Source organism: Monodon monoceros, unplaced genomic scaffold, assembly GCF_005190385.1.
Source record: "Monodon monoceros isolate NGI ecotype Baffin Bay Population unplaced genomic scaffold, NGI_Narwhal_1 Super_Scaffold_6, whole genome shotgun sequence".
NCBI lineage: Eukaryota > Metazoa > Chordata > Mammalia > Artiodactyla > Monodontidae > Monodon > Monodon monoceros.
The window spans coordinates 29987026-30007416 of NW_021703783.1; the positions used below are offsets into that span (position 1 = coordinate 29987026).

Genomic DNA, 20391 nt, shown 5'->3' on the forward strand with positions numbered 1-20391 from the left:
GCAGTACTGTCATATTTCTCATTTAGCAATAATTCAGGGGAGCATTTTTAATCATCAACTCCTCTCCACTGCCATCCTCAGGACAGTGAGCACAGCGGTTCCCATTTAGGACATAAGCACTTGGGAAATTTGAGGAAAATGTGGAACCCAAAGATAGTGATTCAGCAGACCTAGGATGTGACCCATCCTAGACCCCTAGGATGTGATCTGCAGGTTCAACGAGCATCCCAGGTGATTCTGATTAATTGGATTTTTGATCTGTACCTTGAGAAAACATTGATCCAAGGGGCAGTTCTTTTGATTTTGCCTGTAAAATACAACTTGGATCTGCCCTTTCCTTTCTATTCCCACTGCAACTGTGCCCTCGTTTAGTCCCTCATCTATTTTTCTGAATTTATGAAACACACTCCCTTAGATCTCTGACTTGCTGCTATTTTTCTTCTCCATATTCCTTCCTTTAAAACTGACAACAAGTTCTTCTACTTAAACCAAAATTAAGATTCATATTACTTCTTTTATCAAAACCTATTAGTAGTTACCCATTGAGGAAATTAGCTTCAAAATCTTTAATATCACAGTTTCAAGTCTTCTATGTTGTAGGTTCAAGCTCATCTTCAACTACATATGCTTCAATATCATTTTGATTCCTAGACCTTTTATAATTCCCTGCACACTTCTGAAGTTGTGTCATAATATGCTATTTCCTCAACTTGAACTGGTCTGGTTCAAATGCCCTCTTTGCTTGAAATTCCCTTGGCCCCTATATAATGCCAACTATCCTCCTTGGCTGCCACTCTTTCAGAGCATTTACTTTAGTTTTGGCTTGTATTTCAGGTCTTTGTGTATCTATTTGTCTTTCTAGTGTTATACAGTGTAAAATACACACTCATGTTGTGATACTAAACAGTGTGTTTAGCCTTTCTGAGCCTATTTCTTCCACTGTAAGATAGAGGGAATTACATCCTTCAATACCGACATGCTAAATAAGTGTTGTCATTGATGAACACGGTGATGTTTAAATAAACAATTTTCTTCTTTCCTTCTCTCCTTCCCTCTTTTAAAATTGTTTTCTCTTTGCCTTCATCTCTATGGACACTCCTTTATTCTTTTCTTCCTCTTTCTTCCCTTGCCTCTTTCTTTTGCACTCTTCTCTCTTCTTTCTTCCCTTATCCCTCATTTCCTTCCTTTTTCTCTTTTTTCCTGATTCCCATAGAGTACCTGGCAGATCCAAGTTGTATTTTAGAGGCAGAATCAAAAGGAATGCCCCTTGGGTCAATGTTTTCTCAAGGTACAGATCAAAAATCCAATTTATCAGAATCACCTGGGATGCTCGTTTCATACCTATTTTATGCTTGTTTTATACCTATTTGATGCTTCCTAAAGAATTGTTGAATTTTATGCTTGTTTTATACCTATTTGATGCTTCCTAAAGAATTGTTGAATTTTTTAGTGATTTGAGTCAAATTGGTTACACCGTAGTCAGAATGAGCCAATATGATTGAAAATGCTTAATAAAATTCATACTGTATGCATACTATGCATAAATAAACAAATCTATACATTGTGACATGATCAGATATTTTCCAGTACTTGTACAGAGAAAAGTCTTCCATACTGAAGCAATTCTAATCCTATAAAAACCACAATGTTAAACAAACGCTACTCTGCTTACTAATTAGTTGATATTTTTGTTTTTCTTAAATTAGGAACAACAAAACCATATCCTGCTGATATTGTAGTTCAGTTCAAGGACATATATGCATTGATGGGCCAAAATGTGACTTTAGAGTGTTTTGCACTTGGCAAGTAAGTATACTTACAGTTTTTATTAACATATATAGAAATACATTAAATTTTGTATTGTTAGGAAATAAATGTTGTAAATGTTTAGCTATAAACATAGAGTAAATTGTCTTTTAAGAATTGTGGACCATTAGCTCTTACTTTCTCCTATTTAAGTCCTGTTCCTGATATCCGTTGGCGGAAGGTCCTAGAACCAATGCCAAGCACGGCTGAGATCAGCACCTCTGGAGCTGTCCTGAAGATCTTCAATATTCAGCTAGAAGATGAAGGCACATATGAATGTGAGGCTGAGAACATTAGAGGAAAGGATAAACACCAGGCAAGAATTTATGTTCAAGGTAGAGATATTGTTTTAATTTTCCATACATTTAATCAATATCTTGTTGAAAGCCACTTTCATACTTGAAAAACTAGCATAAAATGATTAGTTTAAAAATAGTGATGTGAATTACATTATGCAAAAGGATAAAATATTCATCTTTATGTCTAATTAAGTCACAAATATGAGTATATAAGTTAAGAATTTATGCCACTGGTATCATAGGGACACCAATGGATCAATAGTAGTGTTATTGATAATTTTCAGAAAATATAATTCATATAGTTTGTAGGCTTTCTTCAAGCTCTCTTTTTCATTTGTACAAGAACCTAGGCATTATGACTTAGTTTAACCCAGTGGTTCACAAACTTTAGCATGTTTTAAAATCATCTGGGGGCTCATTAAAAACACAAATTGCTGGTTCCCACCCTCAGAGTTTCTGAGTTAGAAGGTCTATTTGGGACCCAAGAATTTGTATTTCTAACAAATTCTTGAGAGATGTTGATGTTACTGGTTCAGGACCCACACTTAGAGAACAACTGGTCTAAGGAAAAATTTTCTTTAATACAATTTTCTTGGCACAAGTGTTTGATTCTCACACATTAAAATAAGCTTATGTTTGGGAGGAGAGAATGTTGTTTCTCAGTCAGTGCTTGAAACTTTTCAGGCTGAAATCATCCCTACAAATACATTCACTAATCCACAATGTGAAGTTTGCAGGTCTAAATAAACATCTAAGTCTTCAACAAGTGTATACTGAGTGTGTCCTCAGAGGCAGACACTATGAGAGGAGCAAGGACTTAAAGGAAATATTCTGTCCTTGAGGAATTCATACTCTAGTCATATCATACAAAACCCCCAAATTTATACAAGCATATACAGTCAAATAAATATATACCCCCAATATATATAATTATAAAGAAAATAGTGAGAGTGCGATATGGAAAATTACATAAGATATTGATAAAGCATATGGCAAAGGGGTACCTTAGTCTCATCAAAAAGATACATGATAGGAAAAACTGGAGATGATGCCTCAGCTGAACTGGAATACCTGAAGGCTGAAAGGGTACTGTGGCAGGGTCAAGTCCAACCCCTACCCCTATCTCTCAGACCCCAGGCCTCTGTCTATATCGGAATAAAGTAAATGTCTCCGATGACCCAGGATTTGCAGCCTCACCACCACCATCTCATAAAGTCCACTAAGATTAGGATCATTTTACCTTCACCCTGTGCATTTCATTTGCCTTATGAAGCCCTTGGACCCCAGGGCCTCCTTATGACCTGCACTTTAATACCCACAGAGCTCTGCCCATGTCCTACTTAGTCACTATTTCCCCCTCATTCCCAACTTCTGAAGTCTTTATACTATGCTTCTAGAGCACATAGTCCATTATCAGAATCCCCTATATTCTCAACTTCTTTGAACATTCCCTTTATTCTCTTGCTCTAACTGAAACTTGGCTCTCCCTTAAAGACACTTTCCCCTGTAGACCACTCAAGCAGTGGCCGATTTTTCTTTCACAGCCCTCATCCCCAGGAGTGACTGGCAGTACTGCCAGTACCTGCCTCCCTGCTCTTCACTGCCATTGCTAGACTATCTTTCTTTTCCTTTAATCATCCAGTTTACAATCTTATGTCAGATCACCCCTCCCCACTCATTGCCCTAAGATTTTCACTATTGACAACTCTCACCAACTACAACTCTACTCCTGACTTCATTCTTGATGACATAAAATCATGTAGACTAGGGGCTTCCCTGGTGGCGCAGTGGTTGAGAGTCTGCCTGCCAGTGCAGGGAACACGGGTTCGAGCCCTGGTCCGGGAGGATCCCACATGCCGCGGAGCAACTGGGCCCGTGAGCCACAACTACTGAGCCTGCGCGTCTGGAGCCTGTGCTCCACAGCAAGAGAGGCTGCGACAGTGAGAGGCCTGTGTACCACGATGAAGAGTGGCTCCCGCTCACCGCAACTAAAGAAAGCCCTCACACAGAAACGAAGACCCAACACAGCCAAAAATTAATTAATTAATTAATTAAAAAAAAATCATGTAGACTATAATAACTTTTCCAATAGTTTGCCCTCTCAGTTCCTTTGAACTCCTTTCCTCCAATGATCTTGTCCTACAACCTTCCTCAGCAACTCACTCCCACTGCCATGCTTCAGACCTTATTGTTACCAAGTTAAAATCCCTTTACGATCTCAAGTTCAAGCATTTCACTCTGATCACCACCTTCAAGCTCCAATACCCAGATTCCTACAATCCTTTGAATCTACCAGCAACTATAATCAGTTAATCTTACTCTGTTTTAACTTACTCTAACGTCCCCTAACCCTGCCCATCTCTTTCCTAAATCTGGGTTCAATCATTATCGTTCCCCTGCCCACCTGCTCAGCTCACTTTCCTCTCTCCACTTTGCCTTACTACCTTGGCAAAGGCTAATCCTGGAAAAATCTAGCTCTCTGCCTTAGTGCCAGAACCAAGGAACTTGAATATGACTTGAGATGAGCACTACCAGGCTGATTAGCCCATTTTGAATTAAGCATCATTAACTTTAAATGGACCCTTAATGTCGCCTGGCAACTAGACTACAATTCTCCAGATTCACTTACCTCTCACTCTCTTAGATGACCATTTCATGCCTTCATGATTTCCTTCAAACCCACAGTACCTCCGCCTTCAACCTTCCTCTCAGCTAATAACTTGGCTTCCTATTTCACAGAGAAAATGGTAGTAATTAAATTGGAGCTTTCACAAACTCCCACTCCACACCTACTGACACCTACTTCTCTACTCTTATCTCTTTATATTCTAGATTCAGCTGCTCTCTGAGGTCAACATCTCCACTTGTACCCTAGACTCTACCCCTCTTACATAATAAATTAACACATAATTCTTTAAAACCTTATATGTAATTTTGAAAGATTTACATTATAAGAAAAAGATAAATTATTTTAGTGCTATTCGTGAATTAGCTTTCCAACAAAACGTGGTTCACGAATAGAAAAACAATTATGAATTTAATTACAGTTACCTAGTGCTGTAATATTGTAAGATAAAGTTTACCTGCTGACCTGTAGAAATACAATTTCACTGACTCTATCATTGATTTTATGACACACAGAGCATTTGATGTATTTTCTAGAGAAAGATCAACTAAGTGTAATATTTGCCCTCTTGAGATGATGATGAATGTTGACTTGCATTTGACAATTTTCAATGTTCTTTACTTTTAAGCATTTCCTGAGTGGGTAGAACACATCAATGACACAGAGGTGGATATAGGCAGTGATCTCTACTGGCCTTGTGTGGCCACAGGGAAGCCCATCCCTACCATCCGATGGCTGAAAAATGGATATTTGGTATGTATGTTCAAGTGCTTTGCAGTTCTTGAGCCTATGTTCCGGTAACATTTCTGGGTGATCCTGGGATAAAGTTAGCAGGAGTGTCAATAGATTAAGGGCATCTAGCCCCTGAAATATAAAAGTCTCCTTTAAAAGAAAAAACCAGAAAGTGAACATAAAGTGTCTTTTTTCAGCTTAAACATTTTCTGTAATCTTATGTCTACCTTCTCTCTCTCTCTCCTTATTGTTTCCTTTGTTCCACTTTTCACCCTCTTCCTATGCATCCATCTCTACTACCTGATATTGTCCTCTTTTTCTTGCCACTGTTTCCCTGACCCCACAGAAACAGAGGTAAGAATGAAGGTCCTACCTTTAGCCCTGGGGACAAGTAGCAGCAGTGGGGTCCTTCTCTACCTTCCCACTGTAATCTCCCAGCTGGGCCAAGAGGGAAAAAGGTGGACTCTCTTCTCTGTAGGATGAATAGAACAAGAGCCACTGGGCATGGTAAGTGGGTTTTACTTCCCCATACCATGAAAACCTCACTCCACTAGACTTAGTTAACAGTGGGGGCAAAAATAATGTACCTAAATGGAAAGACAACCAAGCCCAAACCCAAATGAAACCATTTCTATTAAAGTCTATCAAGAAAATGTGTTTCACTTTGTGTTCTTTCCAGTATCATAGAGGGGAATTGAGACTGTATGACGTGACCTTTGAAAATGCTGGCATGTATCAGTGCATAGCTGAAAATACACATGGAGCCATTTATGCAAACGCGGAGTTGAAGATCTTGGGTCAGTATTATTTCTGGTTTCTGTTAACAATCAGCAAGAAAGCAACATGTTAAAATGATCTTTCATTATACACAGATTATATTTAATTTCACATTACTTTCTTGAATTAGAAGTTAAACATTTCTAAAATGTGGTTTGAAATAGAATGATATTATTATTTTCCTTTCATTCATGAACAGTAAATAAATTGGAGGCAACATGGAGTATAAAGGTTTTTAAGACTTTTTTAATGGTAAAGCAAACTTTACACATGCCAATTTTTATGTCTTGTTCTCTCCTATGTTTGGGCAGCTAAACACTGCCAGGACATCACTTAGTGAAGATTGATGCTTCCGCAATGCCTGTGAGCCAGCCTCAGATGAGTGTTTAGCACTTGGTAGCTTTATCAGTCCCTGGGTCCCTGGGTTAAAATTGCTATTGAAAACCTTCGAGACATTCCTCAATCCCCTTACCCCACACTCACTCCTACTTTCATATTACTTTCTTACTTCTCCATGAAAATTGAAAACCACTGAAATAAAATATTTCAACTTCCCATCCCTCTTCAAAACTATCTGAATCTTTACTACACTTGTCCTTTTGATACTCTTTATCCAGAGGACAATGTATCTTGTCCCAAAATAATCCCTTTATCTCTGCCCTCAACAGACACCCTTTCTTCGTGTGCATATGTGTGTGTGTGTGTGTGTGTGTGTGTGCATATCCTCAGGCTGCCTCTCTTTCTGGTCATGCTTTCCTCTTGAATTCTCCTCTCTTTTGTCCTTGGTGATGCCATGCTCTGATACCTCCCAGATTATTTTGTCTTGATCGCCTTCATTTTCCTTTTTACCCCTTCCCTGCTCAGTTGGAAATCTTGCTCTCTTCTAGAGTTCCATTCCTCTGGTTGCATTCCATTTTCTTACTCATTCTTTCATGTATTTTATAATATTATTCCTCAATTATTATTATTTTAAATTTTTAAAAAAACCTGGATATCTTCTTCTTTGCCCATTAACTATCAAGGACCCCTTAATTTATACATCTGGCCCAGAATTTTATCCTCAGCTTCAAGCTCACTATAAAAGCTTCTTGGTAGAAATGGTCATCTGGGTAACTTCACAGATATCCCAAACTCAGCATGTCTGAAACCGAATTCATTATTTCTCACACATTCACATCATCTCCTCCTGAAATATTTACTGTTCTAAAGAATGACACAATCCACTACATACTTTCCCCCCATTACATCTATTAAATTTCTCATTTTTATCCCATAAATCTCTGAGATTTTTTACTTTCTTCTTATTTTCATTACAACTACTTTAATTAAAAGTATCATGTTCTTTTCATACTATCATGTCCTTTTCATACTATTTGAAGTGGCTGTCACCAAGTTTAGGAATATTGTAAGTAATAAATCAGGTGGGCAGGATTTCTCTGCTAGAAATGATTACTGAAAAGATAAAACAATGACTCAGTGCAGTCTCTTTTATTCTTGAGACACCAAAGGGAAATTTTTTAAAACATTGGTATCACTGCAACTTGAGTGACACTAAAAGCACATGAAAGACACTGAGACAGTTATAAGAAAGTATTAAAGAAAGCTATCTTTAAAAAGAGTTGAGGCCTTCTTGATTTTAACTTTTCCTGCCTCTTCTTATAATGCTGAGTATCATATTCCATTTCTTCCCCCTAAAGTCAAAATTCCTTGCTAATATATTTAATCTAGTTTCTTTCGGTATCAAGGAAACATTTAGGCTTAGGCTTCATACCCTATCACTTTGGTATGAAGTGCAATAAAATCATTTTGACTCTTAGAGAAGATATGAGGTGAATTTCAATTCCTTCCAAATGTAAATGCTTTTGTTTTCTGTTAAAATTTCTTGTTAATTGTTATATATTACAAGAGAAAATGAAAATTTAACAGCTCAGACTGAAAGATCTTTCTGTCTTCAAACCTAAATCTTGCAATCATTAATCTATTAAGGCAGTAATTAAGCAAATTGATCATTTTGAGACTGAGATTAATTCCTGACCATCTTTATATTTGTTTCAATCTATTTTTGTTTATTACCTTTAGGAACAGTGTTTCTCTCTCTTCTTTCCTGAGTTATTTAGTTAATTCATTTATTCATCCACCAAATGATTATTGAGTGCTTACTCTGCACCAGATACTAGTCTGTAATAGGCTCAATAAAGAACAAAAGAAAAAAAATATATATATATATGTATGTATACATGAACATGGTCTAGATTCTGTCACTAGAAATTCAAACATTAGGTAAGCATGGGTCGTTTAAATGACTGCACCAAATCAACGATTTTATTAAGACTGAACAGATTCAGAAAAAAGTCTTATTTTCTAGATAAATTTAGACTTTCTAAATATAATCTGATGAAAATTTCTCTCATTTTATAAGCAATATGTCACCCACAATATTTATTTAACCTATACAAAATACCACATGCTGTGTTAGGTGTACAACACAGGTTGGTTGTTTACTTATTTATTTCCAATTATAAAAACTCAGACTAAAAGAACATGGGATAACCTAAATCATTTTTATAAAAAGTGTGTTCTTCAGAGCTTGTTAGGAGTGCTGAATCTCAGGTCCACCCCAGATCTATTAAATAGCATTTTACCAAGATCCTCAGATGATTATGATGCACAAATAACATTTGAGAATCATGGGACTAGATGATGAAGGGTCAAGACCTGGATAAAGATATACTTAGGCCTAGAAAAGCCCCCAGAAAGGACAGTTTTATAGATGACTGGGATGTGTGGAAATAAAAAGATGGAACCCTCCTGGAGTCTGCAAAATGACAAAGAGATTGAGAAATGAGCTAGATGTGGGGACACTAAAGAAAATTAGAGCATATCATCAAGAGAGTAATATATTTTGAGACTCTATAGCCTGTTTTCATAATTATTGATCTGTACTTTGAAGTAAGGATGAGCTACAGGTGCATTATGTACTTCTCAATTAATTGAAAACATCATTTCCATAACTCTTTGTAGGTTGGTCCTGAAGGCAGGGGTCTCTCTGTTTATTAAGGCATCTCATAGTGTCTGCATGCAGTTGGTACTCAATAAATGTTTGTATAATGAAGGAGGAGTCATATTGTTTACTGAAAAGAGCATGCTTGCAAATCAGACAGATCTAGATTCAAATGTAAATCCCATTTTATACCTTACTGCCTGTGGCACCTTTGGCAAATTATATAATCTTAATAGATATCAGTTCTTTCACCCGTAAGCTGGGGACAGTTCAGTCAAAGTGTGACTATGATTACGGATTATGAATATGTGTCAATATTAATAATTGCTCAATTTCCTCTATCCTTTCACTTAACTTCCCTTGTGCAACTGAGTCAAGACACTTGAATTAGGTATTACCTTCAAGGTAAATATTCATACAGCATTTGATTACAACTTAAATGTGTAATAATTAATTCAGTTATCACCAAGAATTATACATTTAAAATGGGTAAATTTTTGATAAGTAAAATATACCTCAATAAAGTTTTAAATAAAAGAAAACAATTATTATTATTAGGCATGGAATGTCTGTTGGTCATTGCTGATAACATTTGGTGAGATTAATCTTTTCTATTGATTATTAATCAAAAGGGAATAAAAGATGCTATAGTATAGAAGAAACTTCTGTTTCTTTTTTTAGCAAAAGAGACAAATAATAGTTTACTTTCTTTTAGCTTTGGCTCCAACTTTTGAAATGAATCCTATGAAGAAAAAGATCCTGGCTGCTAAAGGAGGAAGAGTTATAATTGAATGCAAACCAAAAGCTGCACCCAAACCAAAATTTTTATGGAGTAAAGGTACAGAGCGGCTTGTCAATAGCAGCAGGTCAGTCCAGAAACTAGAAATCCAATTGCAACTCAGTACTTGGGAAAGTTTACTTTGTAGAGAACTTGTTTTCATATTCATAGTGTAAATAATTTTTGTTCTAACTTTTCTCCCCAGAAGATATCACAGCTCTAAGGTAAACAGAAATACCATCACTGTCAGTATCTATTATAAACAGAATTCAATTTTTAGACTTCTAGAGTTTATAAGGAATTTTAAAAATTGAGGCTCAGAGGTTTGTGACAAATTGCCCAAGGCCACAAAACTAATTAACAATGGGAAATAAAATAGGGTCTTTATAATTTTTCCCCTAACGAGGGCTTCTATAGCCATTCATATTTGATTTAATTTTATGCAATTAGCCTATTAAATATTTCAGTAGGGAAATAAAAGGTGATTTTAAAGTACAAATCACCTTTTCCCTCTTCTGAAGTGAACAGGAACTTCTAATCTTCCTAACTATCTATGGGGAGAAGGAATGTTGGGAAATAGGAGAATTGGGATGTGAAGGTTGGGGAGCAGCAAATATTTCAAGCAGGGAGCACAGCATGTGCAAAGGCCCTAAGGCAGAGAGCAGAGGATGTATAAGGAATGTAAGAACTAAAACCAACATGGCTGTCTTTAGAATAAAATGGAGGACAGTTTTAAGGGATGACACATAGTAAGCCAGGTCATTAGTAACAACATTTTCTGTGGCTTCATCTAAGAGTAGTAGAAATCTGTCTAAAGGCTTAAATAAGGGAGGGAAAAAGTAGTTTTTGCCTTTAAAAAAGTATTCTAGCAAAAGTATAAAAGATAAATCTTTACAGTAATCCAATAAAGAATGTAAGGCGGGTGTTATCTCTGTTTTGAGGTATCTAAAGCCTGGAAAGGTTAAAGTGACCTTCTGAAAATGTATCAGTCATCTCCAAGCCAGAACTTGAACTTGTGCCATGCTGATATGGAATGAACACATGGCAACACAGTTTTCTTACTAGGATAATCACAAGTATGGTTGTGCATGAGACAAAGCTGTGGTTGGGGAGGGGTGTGCAAGGACAGCAGCTGCTTCCCTGAATACATTAAATTCTACAGGTAATATGTCTGACTAAGATTTATTAACACTTTAACAAAATGATACTAGAAGAATCAGTGTTAAAGGAAAAGTCAATCTGTGCGATACAGGGTTGAAGCTTTAGCAGTCAGATAATGAGTGATGCAGACCATGATCATAAGGTAGTTCCAATATTAGGTATTCACTACTGCAACAGCCTAGAGCATAGCATTCCCTGTTGGCTGCACTGTTAGCTCTCTCTCCTTAATGAAAAGAATTTTGCTCTGATTCTGATGAGGACTCATGCCATGGGCCTCTGCAACCACAAATTTCTCAGAACCATGCTTCATGGATTTGTTTTTCCTAAATACCAACATGCGTTCAAAAAAAGAAAAGTCTAGCTCCTAAAATCTTATTATTCTAGTCCTGTCAATATTTTTAAAGTATTTGAATCAAATTGTATGACCTTTTGATGAAAGAGTCTATAAATCTAATTTTTGCTCACCATGTTAACCCATTAGTAGCTCAGATTATTTGAGTATCTCTTTATTATAGATTTGGTATTTCATGTAAAAATAAGTTTGAATGTTATAAAATAGTATGTATTAAGAAAAGTTAAACTAATAATTACTTTTAGAGAAATATTTCTGTTGAAAATAATATTCAAGGAGTAACTGAATAACTGTCTTTGAGCATAACTATAATCTCATTCTGATTAATATAATTACCTAAAAACTGTTCCACATTACTAAGTTATCTCTGTGCCTGGTAAATGGTTTGTAAAATGGCATATGCAGTACTTGCAATCAGGAGAGAGGAAACATAAATCTTGATAAGTTGTAATTAAGTTCTCAATTGTATGACTTTATTTAAGGTTAAAATGATATGCATTCTCCAATAGAATTTCTTTGTAGTTGTTCATTTATAACCAATGGACTGCTATCAACTCTAAAATGGTCTTTATCTGAGCCTTTTATATGAGAGTCTCTCCAAGATTCTTTTCTACCCCAGAGTTGGTGTGCTTTAAACATTAACAAATAAGATGGAGGTTATACTGGAATAATTTTGGCAACAATAAGTGACTACTTTATTAAAGACCAGATGGTTCCTGGCTTGTTTGACTGTTTATCTATATGATCTAATCTGAAAATAAGGATAAGATTCTGATAATTTAACTACATTGACTTTAGAATATGGATCATTATTCAAAAACATCCAGTTCCCTAAATACTCTTACTGAAATTAATTTTAATGTCATGGACAAAGTACCTGAAAGTGTAGGTGAGCTGAACAACACAAGGAAGTATACCCTTTAAAGATGACAATGATCAATTGAGAGCTAATATATGTGAGAAAACTAAGAATATAATGTGGGTTTTAGAAAGATTTATTGTTGTTTCCATTGCAACTTGATGATAATTTTCATTGCTTTACGTACAAAATAATTAAATGGGGTGGGGGTGGAAAATTGGCTAAGGACTTACACTAGAGCTTAGTGAGAAAAAATGAGACACATTAATGTTAGTACTGTGTTAATATGAGTTCTATGAGAAGCAGATGACAATGCGGGATTAGCCATGCAAGAGATTTATTAATGGCAATGCCTAGGAAGGAAAACAGAGAAGACTCTTGGTGAAGCCTGGGACAGCCATCTGAGATTCAGGTCTGCTTCCAAATGAAGGGGAAAGGGAAGGAAGGAAGAAAGGCTGGGTAGAAATGGACTGCAGTGCAGATTTAATAGAGTATGGTAAGACCACTGGAAAGCGTTCCAGCTAAAAATGCCCATCAGAGGAGCTTGATGTCTACATGGAATATGCAGCCGTAAAATTCCTCCTGGACTCAGTCATTGGCTGAGAGCAACCTGTGGAAAGTGTTGTTTTGGCTCAAACACAGTGATGGATTTCTGAGTGCAGCAGCTAGAGCTGTGGATCAGTTACACTCCTCACAGTGAGAGAACATAGAGGGACATTGGCATAGCTTCCACAATATCAAATAATTACTTTTATGTTTATGTTTATATTATGCTATTACATTATTTCTTCAATAAGTAAAAAGTATTCTGAAATGAGCTTAAGTTGGAACTGGGGAGTTAAAGACGAGCAAGGAAATTATGGAATATATTATTGATGAAATTTTTGGTGTTTTCTTATATGGAGATTTTTATTAATAAAGTATGTATGTAGTAATTGTCCTTTATGAAGCTCTGCTCTTAAAATGGAATATATGGAGAATTGTTGGCATGTGTTTGTACAAAGCTTCAGAGATAAATTAAGGTTTTGGAAATTATATATTTAAGGAAAGTAAAAATCAGATCTAAATAGACATTTCTCCAAAGAAGACATACAGATGGCCAATAGGCAAATGAAAAGATGCTCAGCATTGCTAATTATTAGAGAAATGCAAATCAAAACTACAATGAGGTATCACTTACACTGATCAGAATGGCCATCATTAAAAACTCTACAAATAGTAAATGCTGGAGAGGGTGTGGAGAAAAGGCAACCCTCCTACACCCTTTGCCACACCCAAAAGCGTGGCAAAACTCCACCCTTTTGAGGATGTGGAGGTTCCTCAAAAAACTAAAAATAGAGTTTCCGTATGATGCAGCAATCCCAATCCTGAGCATATATCCAGACAAAACTATAATTTGAAAAGATACATGCACCCCAATGTTCATACAGCATTATTTACAATAGCCAAGACATGGAAGCAACCTAAATGTCCATTGACAGATAAATGGATAAAGATGTAGTATATATATACAATGGAATAATGCTCAGCCATACAGAAGAATGAAATAATGCCATTTGCAGTAATATGGATGGGCCTAGAGATTATCATACTAAATGAAATAAGTGAAAAAGAGAAAGATACTATATAATGTCACTTGTATGTGAAATCGAAAATATGACAAATGAACTTATTTACAGAACAGAAACACATTCACAGACATAGAGAACAGACTTGTGGTTGCCAAGGGGGAAGGAGATGTGGGGGGATGGATGGGGAGTTTGGGATCAGCAGATGCAAAGTATTATATATAGGATGGATACACAATAAGGTCCTACTGTAAAGCACGGGATAGTCAATATTCTGTAGTAAACCATAATGGAAAAGAATATCAAAAATTTAAAAATAAAATAAAATCCAATGACAGGCAATCCAATATTGAATGTAAGTGCAAGGCATTATATAGTAAAGTTATATAATAAATATATAAATTATATGTAATATATCATAATATATGTAATATTAATGTAATATAAATTATATGTAAGAGTTAGGTATAATAAGGTTACAAATAATGAGTTTTCGGTCTCCTGACTCCAAGGAAGAGGCAGACAGGCAGAGGGAATACATTTAAGTTCTATTAGTATGAAAGATTTAGTTTCTGTTCATAGAAGAATTTCCTAAAAGTGATCTGTTACGGAAGTTTTTACTAAGGTAGGTTTTACAGTATCATTCTTTGAAATTTCCTGAAATTAAAATATGTTTGTATTCCTCTGTGGCTGTGGAAATGACAGTCCATTCTAACTACCAAGTCTGAAGTCCTGGGGTCACGTTCCTGGAAGATCTGGGCTCACTTCTTTCAGGCCTATGACTGATCTAAGTCTGTCTCACAGTGGTTTAAAAGTCATTTTATGGTGGCATGTAGAGAGCCACTGCTTCAGTTAAACTCTATGTAGTTCATACATTCAAAAACAGGTTGATTGAGTGCCTACTCATTGTTTCATGTCTCACTCCTTAAGGAATTCCTGGAACATAGTTTTTTGTTTTTTCCTAATGATTGTATACGTTAACGAATATGTTACCTTGATATGGGGCCACAAACAAAGCAGATACAAATTCCTGACATCAGGATGCTACCATCTAATGCAAGGATAGATTAACAAGTAAAGCTGAAGTATGTCTGATGAAATATGTGTTAGGAAGAAAAATCTGGGAAGAGGGATATCATGGGGAATGCCAGGACAGCAGCAGTGCCATGGGTGGGTGTGTGCATGCCATACTAACTAGAATTTATCAGACAAAGCTTTACTGAAGGTGCCACTGTGCAAAACCCTGAAGGTTGTGAGAAACAGATTGTGAAAACGACCAGGGCCTAAAAGGGCAAACCAAGGGCTGTGGCTTTTACTATGCATGAGATGGAAAACTCACTGGAGGCTTCTGAGCTGTAGAGTGACATCACTGAGTCAAAGAGTGACATTGTATCACTTATGCGGTGTATGTCTTCATGTCTGGCTGACACGTGGGAAAAGAAACTGTGTAGAGGCAAGGTTGGCAGCAGGAGGACAGTTCGAGATTACTGTGATAAGTCCAAGAAAAAGATGAAGGTGGTTTTCCAAAAAAACTTGATGCTGAGAAAGAATATTCTAAACAAAGGCTAGAATGTTTCATCTTGAAAAAAGTCTCTGTCAAGCAATTTATGTAAAACTTTAATGATACTAAGATGTTAGTGTTTTTAATCTAAGACATAGAATAGTAACGTATTTCACTAAATTAATTTTGTGAAATATGTATTTCTTTCATTTCAATAGAATAGTCATTTGGGAAGATGGCAGCTTGGAAATCAACAACATTACAAGGAATGATGGAGGTGTCTATACATGTTTTGTAGAAAATAATAAAGGGAAGGCTAATAGCACTGGGACTCTTGTTATCACAGGTAAGAAACCATTTGATTAACTTTACTTTTTTTTTTTTAAATTTGACAGTGCTTAATTTCTAATGTACTATAAGACGTGATTCAGCACTAAGCTTATAAGACAATCCACGTTTTGATGTTTCCATTTCAAAAGTCTTCTGTGCAAATCTCTTGTTTGATGAAACTATTCTTGGAATTTAAATTTGTAAACATCTTATTGTTTTGCACAGAGATTTCAACTATATTGATTTTTATTTTTTAATGTACTAGATAATATGGTGTCTCATATTTTTTTGAATTGTGGTTTACTCCTTTATTTAAAAATGTATAGATCCCACACGAATTATATTGGCTCCAATTAATGCCGATATCACTGTTGGAGAAAATGCAACCATGCAGTGTGCCGCTTCCTTTGATCCTGCACTGGATCTCACATTTGTTTGGTCCTTCAATGGCTATGTGATCGACTTTAACAAAGAGAACATTCATTACCAGCGGAATTTTATGGTATGTGTTTTATTTTTCATCTTATTAACATCCCAACGCCCCCCATGTGTCTGCATTGCACCTGCTATTACCATAATCATGTACATGAGACTGGAAAACAGGCAAAATTTTTTCATGGGTCTCCTTATATTAATTGTAGTATCCTGAACCTTTCTAAAAATGGCTAGCCCTGAGGATTTTGGTAGCAATATTAATCAATAAATATTCATTGTGCTTTAGGTCCACTTCCTCTTTATTATAATACAATTTTTATATTAATGTGTACTCTGCCTCATTATATCTGTACTATAGGTTCTAAGTGCCTTCACATTCATTTTAAACTAAGTAAGAGCACAGAACTTATCCTTTGTTATAGTGATGACTTTATGGCATTTATTTTATTCTTTGAGGGTAAGAAATAGACAAGCTATATATGTGGGAGGGTTTGGAGAACTAGTCCATGCAATTTTTAAAAGGGTTAAATGGCTGTATTTTAAGAATAAGAAAGCTTACATGATACAAGTCCTATAATTAAGCATAGTGGTATCGTTGTATAGAAATGAAAATAGAGGAAAAAGACTGGGAAGTAACGCAAGTATAACAACTTGCATAAGAACACACTTGTTGCACTGATAGGGCTGCCTAAATTACAGTGTATTTAAAGGGCAAATTGATCACTTCTTCTTCCAGTCTGTTCTTTAGAAAGGCAATCATTTAGGAACCTAAAGACCTATTTAGAACATATGCTTAGTCAAGAAAACTTTAATTCTAATTTTAGAAGTCAATTTTTAATAAAAGTTTGAATTAACTCAGTAGACTATTTAAGATTTTCAAGTCCTACGAACTCTGAAGTTTGATATGTATCTATTATAATATTATGTTTTCAAATTGTCTAACTCTTTTACAAAAATTCTTCTAGAACTTTCCACTTTAAAAAGCCAAAACAAGTTTTCAGTCAGGTTAAGATTGTTTTTAATTGGATGGAAACATTTATTCTTAAATTTTTAATAGATAGATTCATAGAACAATTATCAATACAGTATCAATGTTTGTGCCTTCTATATGTTAACTGTAATTCCAGTTTCTTTCTTTTTAATCTAACAGATCTAGCTAAAACTGTACATCTACAGTGAATCTACTGTCTTTCAGTTTCTGAAACAAATTTATACTTTAAAAATAAACAACTGGGAATTTGTAGAGAATGATTTTAACATTATACCATGTGATATTTTTTCTTTATATATCTATTTTGATGTGCTTAATTGTAAGAATGCCCAACATTAATAAATTTGGCACCATTGTCTTTAATAATTTCTTCAAATTGTGTTTTGTTTTGCAAGAAAAGCAAATACCACTCAGTTTTTACTCATTTGAAGAAAAGAAGTGAGCTAAACAGAGATTTTATTTTAAAAAAGTAGACTTTTGTATTTGCTTGATGTTATATATTGAATATTTTCTAAAATGCAACAAGCATAGTTTATACAAGCAGTTACTTATAGCTGCAGTAGAGTCTCTGAAAATAGATTTGAAGGTATAACTTACCCTAAATTAAGCTGAAACTTCATATGTGGAGCCTCTTTATGTTCTTTAAAATAAGTTACTTTATGTTGATTGACGTAAATAAACATTTCAAAAAAAGAAATGAAGGAAGGAAGGAAGGGAGGGAGGGATGGAAAGAAGAGAAAGAAAGAGAGAGGTGAGGGAGGAGGAGGAGGAGAGAGAAAAAGACAAAAAAAGAGAGAAATAAGATAAAAGAGACCCATGGCTTGAAAAAAGAGAAAAGTAAACCACTGAAAGACTAATTAAGAAATAAATATTACATTAGGTCATAACAATGTAAGAGACTTTGGTCATCACTAACTGTACTCCTTCCTTTTGTGGATGTTAGCCACAGGGGTTCAGGTTGTTGCCCCTCAGGGAAGCCAGAGCAGACCCTGACTCTGAGCCCATACTCTGGCTTCAGGGGCTCAGTTTCTGCTTCATTCCACCATATAAGAAGCATAGTAACAATCAGCGGCATAAAACATACTCACTGGTTAAGTATGCAACTTCAGTGAGTAAAAGTATCAAAGACATATTTTTAGCACTTTGTAGATGGACAAGTCGATTTAACTCTGTAAATAATTTAAAAACCCAGATAAGAAATGTATTTTGAATTATTAAACTTAATTCTGCCTTTTGAACCTAAGAAAGATCTATGAAGCTTTCCCTTGCATCCTCCTTCTCTTTTAAAGCAAACTTCAAAGTCACACTTCACTGCTAAATGTACCACACAAATTTGAGTAAAACACTGTATGGGTCTGATCCACCTTTTGGAAGCCAGTCCTAATGGCTAGTAATTGCTTCTGGGGTCACTAATAGAACACTCAGAAGGAGGGGTTCTTCCAACCTAAAGCTCAGTGAATGAAAACATAACAGGGATGGCAGGTATTGGGGAAAGCAAATTCGAAGGAAGGAACACTGCTGCCTGCGTTTGTCTGTTATTCAAATTGCACTAGCAAACATGTCAGTATATAATTTTTTGGTTTTTTAAATCATGTTTCTATATTTTATTTAATTCTGGCAACATTTCAATTATTGAACTTCACTTGTTCGTTTAAAAATATAGTACTGAACCCATACCACAGCAGGAATAGTGATAGGCACTAGGGTGTATAAAACAGTGAATAAGACGAACACAGGCACTGTTGAGGTCTATCCCAGTGGGACTTTTTCTGCAGACCTACATTGTTGGAAATGCCTCATAGAGTAACCGTGTGGTTTCCTTTACTGAGAGAACTACGTGTTAGATCTGTGGGAAAGAACTTCAAGATAGCTGCTAATAAACTATGAAAAACCTAACAGTCAAACATTTTATCTTGGGTATTGGCATATCCCAATGATCTGTACTGTTCTAAGGTGTGATAGCTTAAGAGTGGATATGGTTTGAACTTAATGCATGTTTAGAGGGTGTCTAAAATTCAGTGCCAGGCAGATCCATCTCCTTTGACCCTAAACATGGTCCTAAAGTAAATTGCTTGAGGAAATTGGATCCCAAAGATTACAGGTGGGGAATTTTGAAGTGTGTCCATATTCCACTGGAGATCAAAGAAGCCCAACTAAAAGAATTGTGGACCGACAACATGACAACTGTGGATTGAGACAAAATTCTTTTTGAAAGGGTTATCTTGAAAATTATGGATCAAACATTGGAGAAACCAAGGTGATTGGCAGTGGAAGGAATCAGAACATGTGAAATTCCTTAAAAATGTATTGACTTAAATAATTTTGCCTGTGTTACACATAATAACAAAAAAACCTTTACACTTTTTGTAGGAACAAAAGACAAGCACAGACTCTGATCCAAAATAAATCAGAGCTACCCTATTAGTTTAAAATTTAAGTATAAATGACTTGGTAGCTATCACAGTTATTGTCATTGTCATTGTCAGTGTCATTGTCACCATCATGTTTTAATCATTTTAATTGCTAAAAATTAATATCAGAAACTCTAATTCATGAAGAATATAGACATAAAAATTTACACTTTTAATTTTAAGAACCTAAGTTTTTATTTTCAAGTTTGGCTTCAATAATACGTTATATTCAATAATCAAGCATGCTGTGAGTTTAGCTTGCTATTCTTGATCTTGACCACCATGTGGCAACCGTGCATAAGGTTTCAAATTTCACAGCCTGACCTACTTGGAACTTGAAGCTTTATGAAATTAAACAAATTATAATATATCTATCATATATATAAAATTATAATATATCTAATATATATCTAATATATCTATATCAAATTAATTATATCTAAGATATATAATTTGATATATATCTATATCAAATTAATTATATCTAAGATGTGTGATTTAAATTTTTTTCTTTATACTTTTTCCAATTATATTAATATAATTATCAGGAAAAAAGTAACTATATATTTTTGAAGATGTGCATTTCTTTTAAGAATTTATAGTGACCTATAAAATTTAAATATATAAATAACATTTCTATTACATTTATGATCCTGCTTTATGTAAAACTCTTTTGAATTAATTAGTTTTAAAATGTAGCTATTAATTTTAAAGTTGTAAGTAAACAATACTGATTATAGAAAAAATATTAAGAAGTTAAATAT

At 35.1% G+C, this 20391-nt stretch overlaps 1 protein-coding gene and 1 non-coding gene across 6 annotated transcripts in view; both read left to right on the plus strand.

Moving 5' to 3' along the window:
- The window catches only part of CNTN1 (contactin 1), a 365513-nt gene that overhangs the window by 224843 nt on the left and 120279 nt on the right, over positions 1–20391 (plus strand). For all 5 annotated transcript variants that reach the window (XM_029205356.1, XM_029205358.1, XM_029205357.1 and 2 more), the window contains 7 exons: positions 1707–1806; positions 1960–2141; positions 5360–5484; positions 6143–6260; positions 9957–10107; positions 15679–15806; positions 16117–16292. In XM_029205356.1, the coding sequence (XP_029061189.1) occupies positions 1707–1806; positions 1960–2141; positions 5360–5484; positions 6143–6260; positions 9957–10107; positions 15679–15806; positions 16117–16292 (980 nt within the window). The remainder of the gene's footprint in view (positions 1–1706; positions 1807–1959; positions 2142–5359; positions 5485–6142; positions 6261–9956; positions 10108–15678; positions 15807–16116; positions 16293–20391) is intronic.
- Positions 18958–19088, plus strand: LOC114886266. The gene has a single exon (XR_003791274.1). It is a non-coding gene; the product is annotated as a small nucleolar RNA SNORA18 (small nucleolar RNA).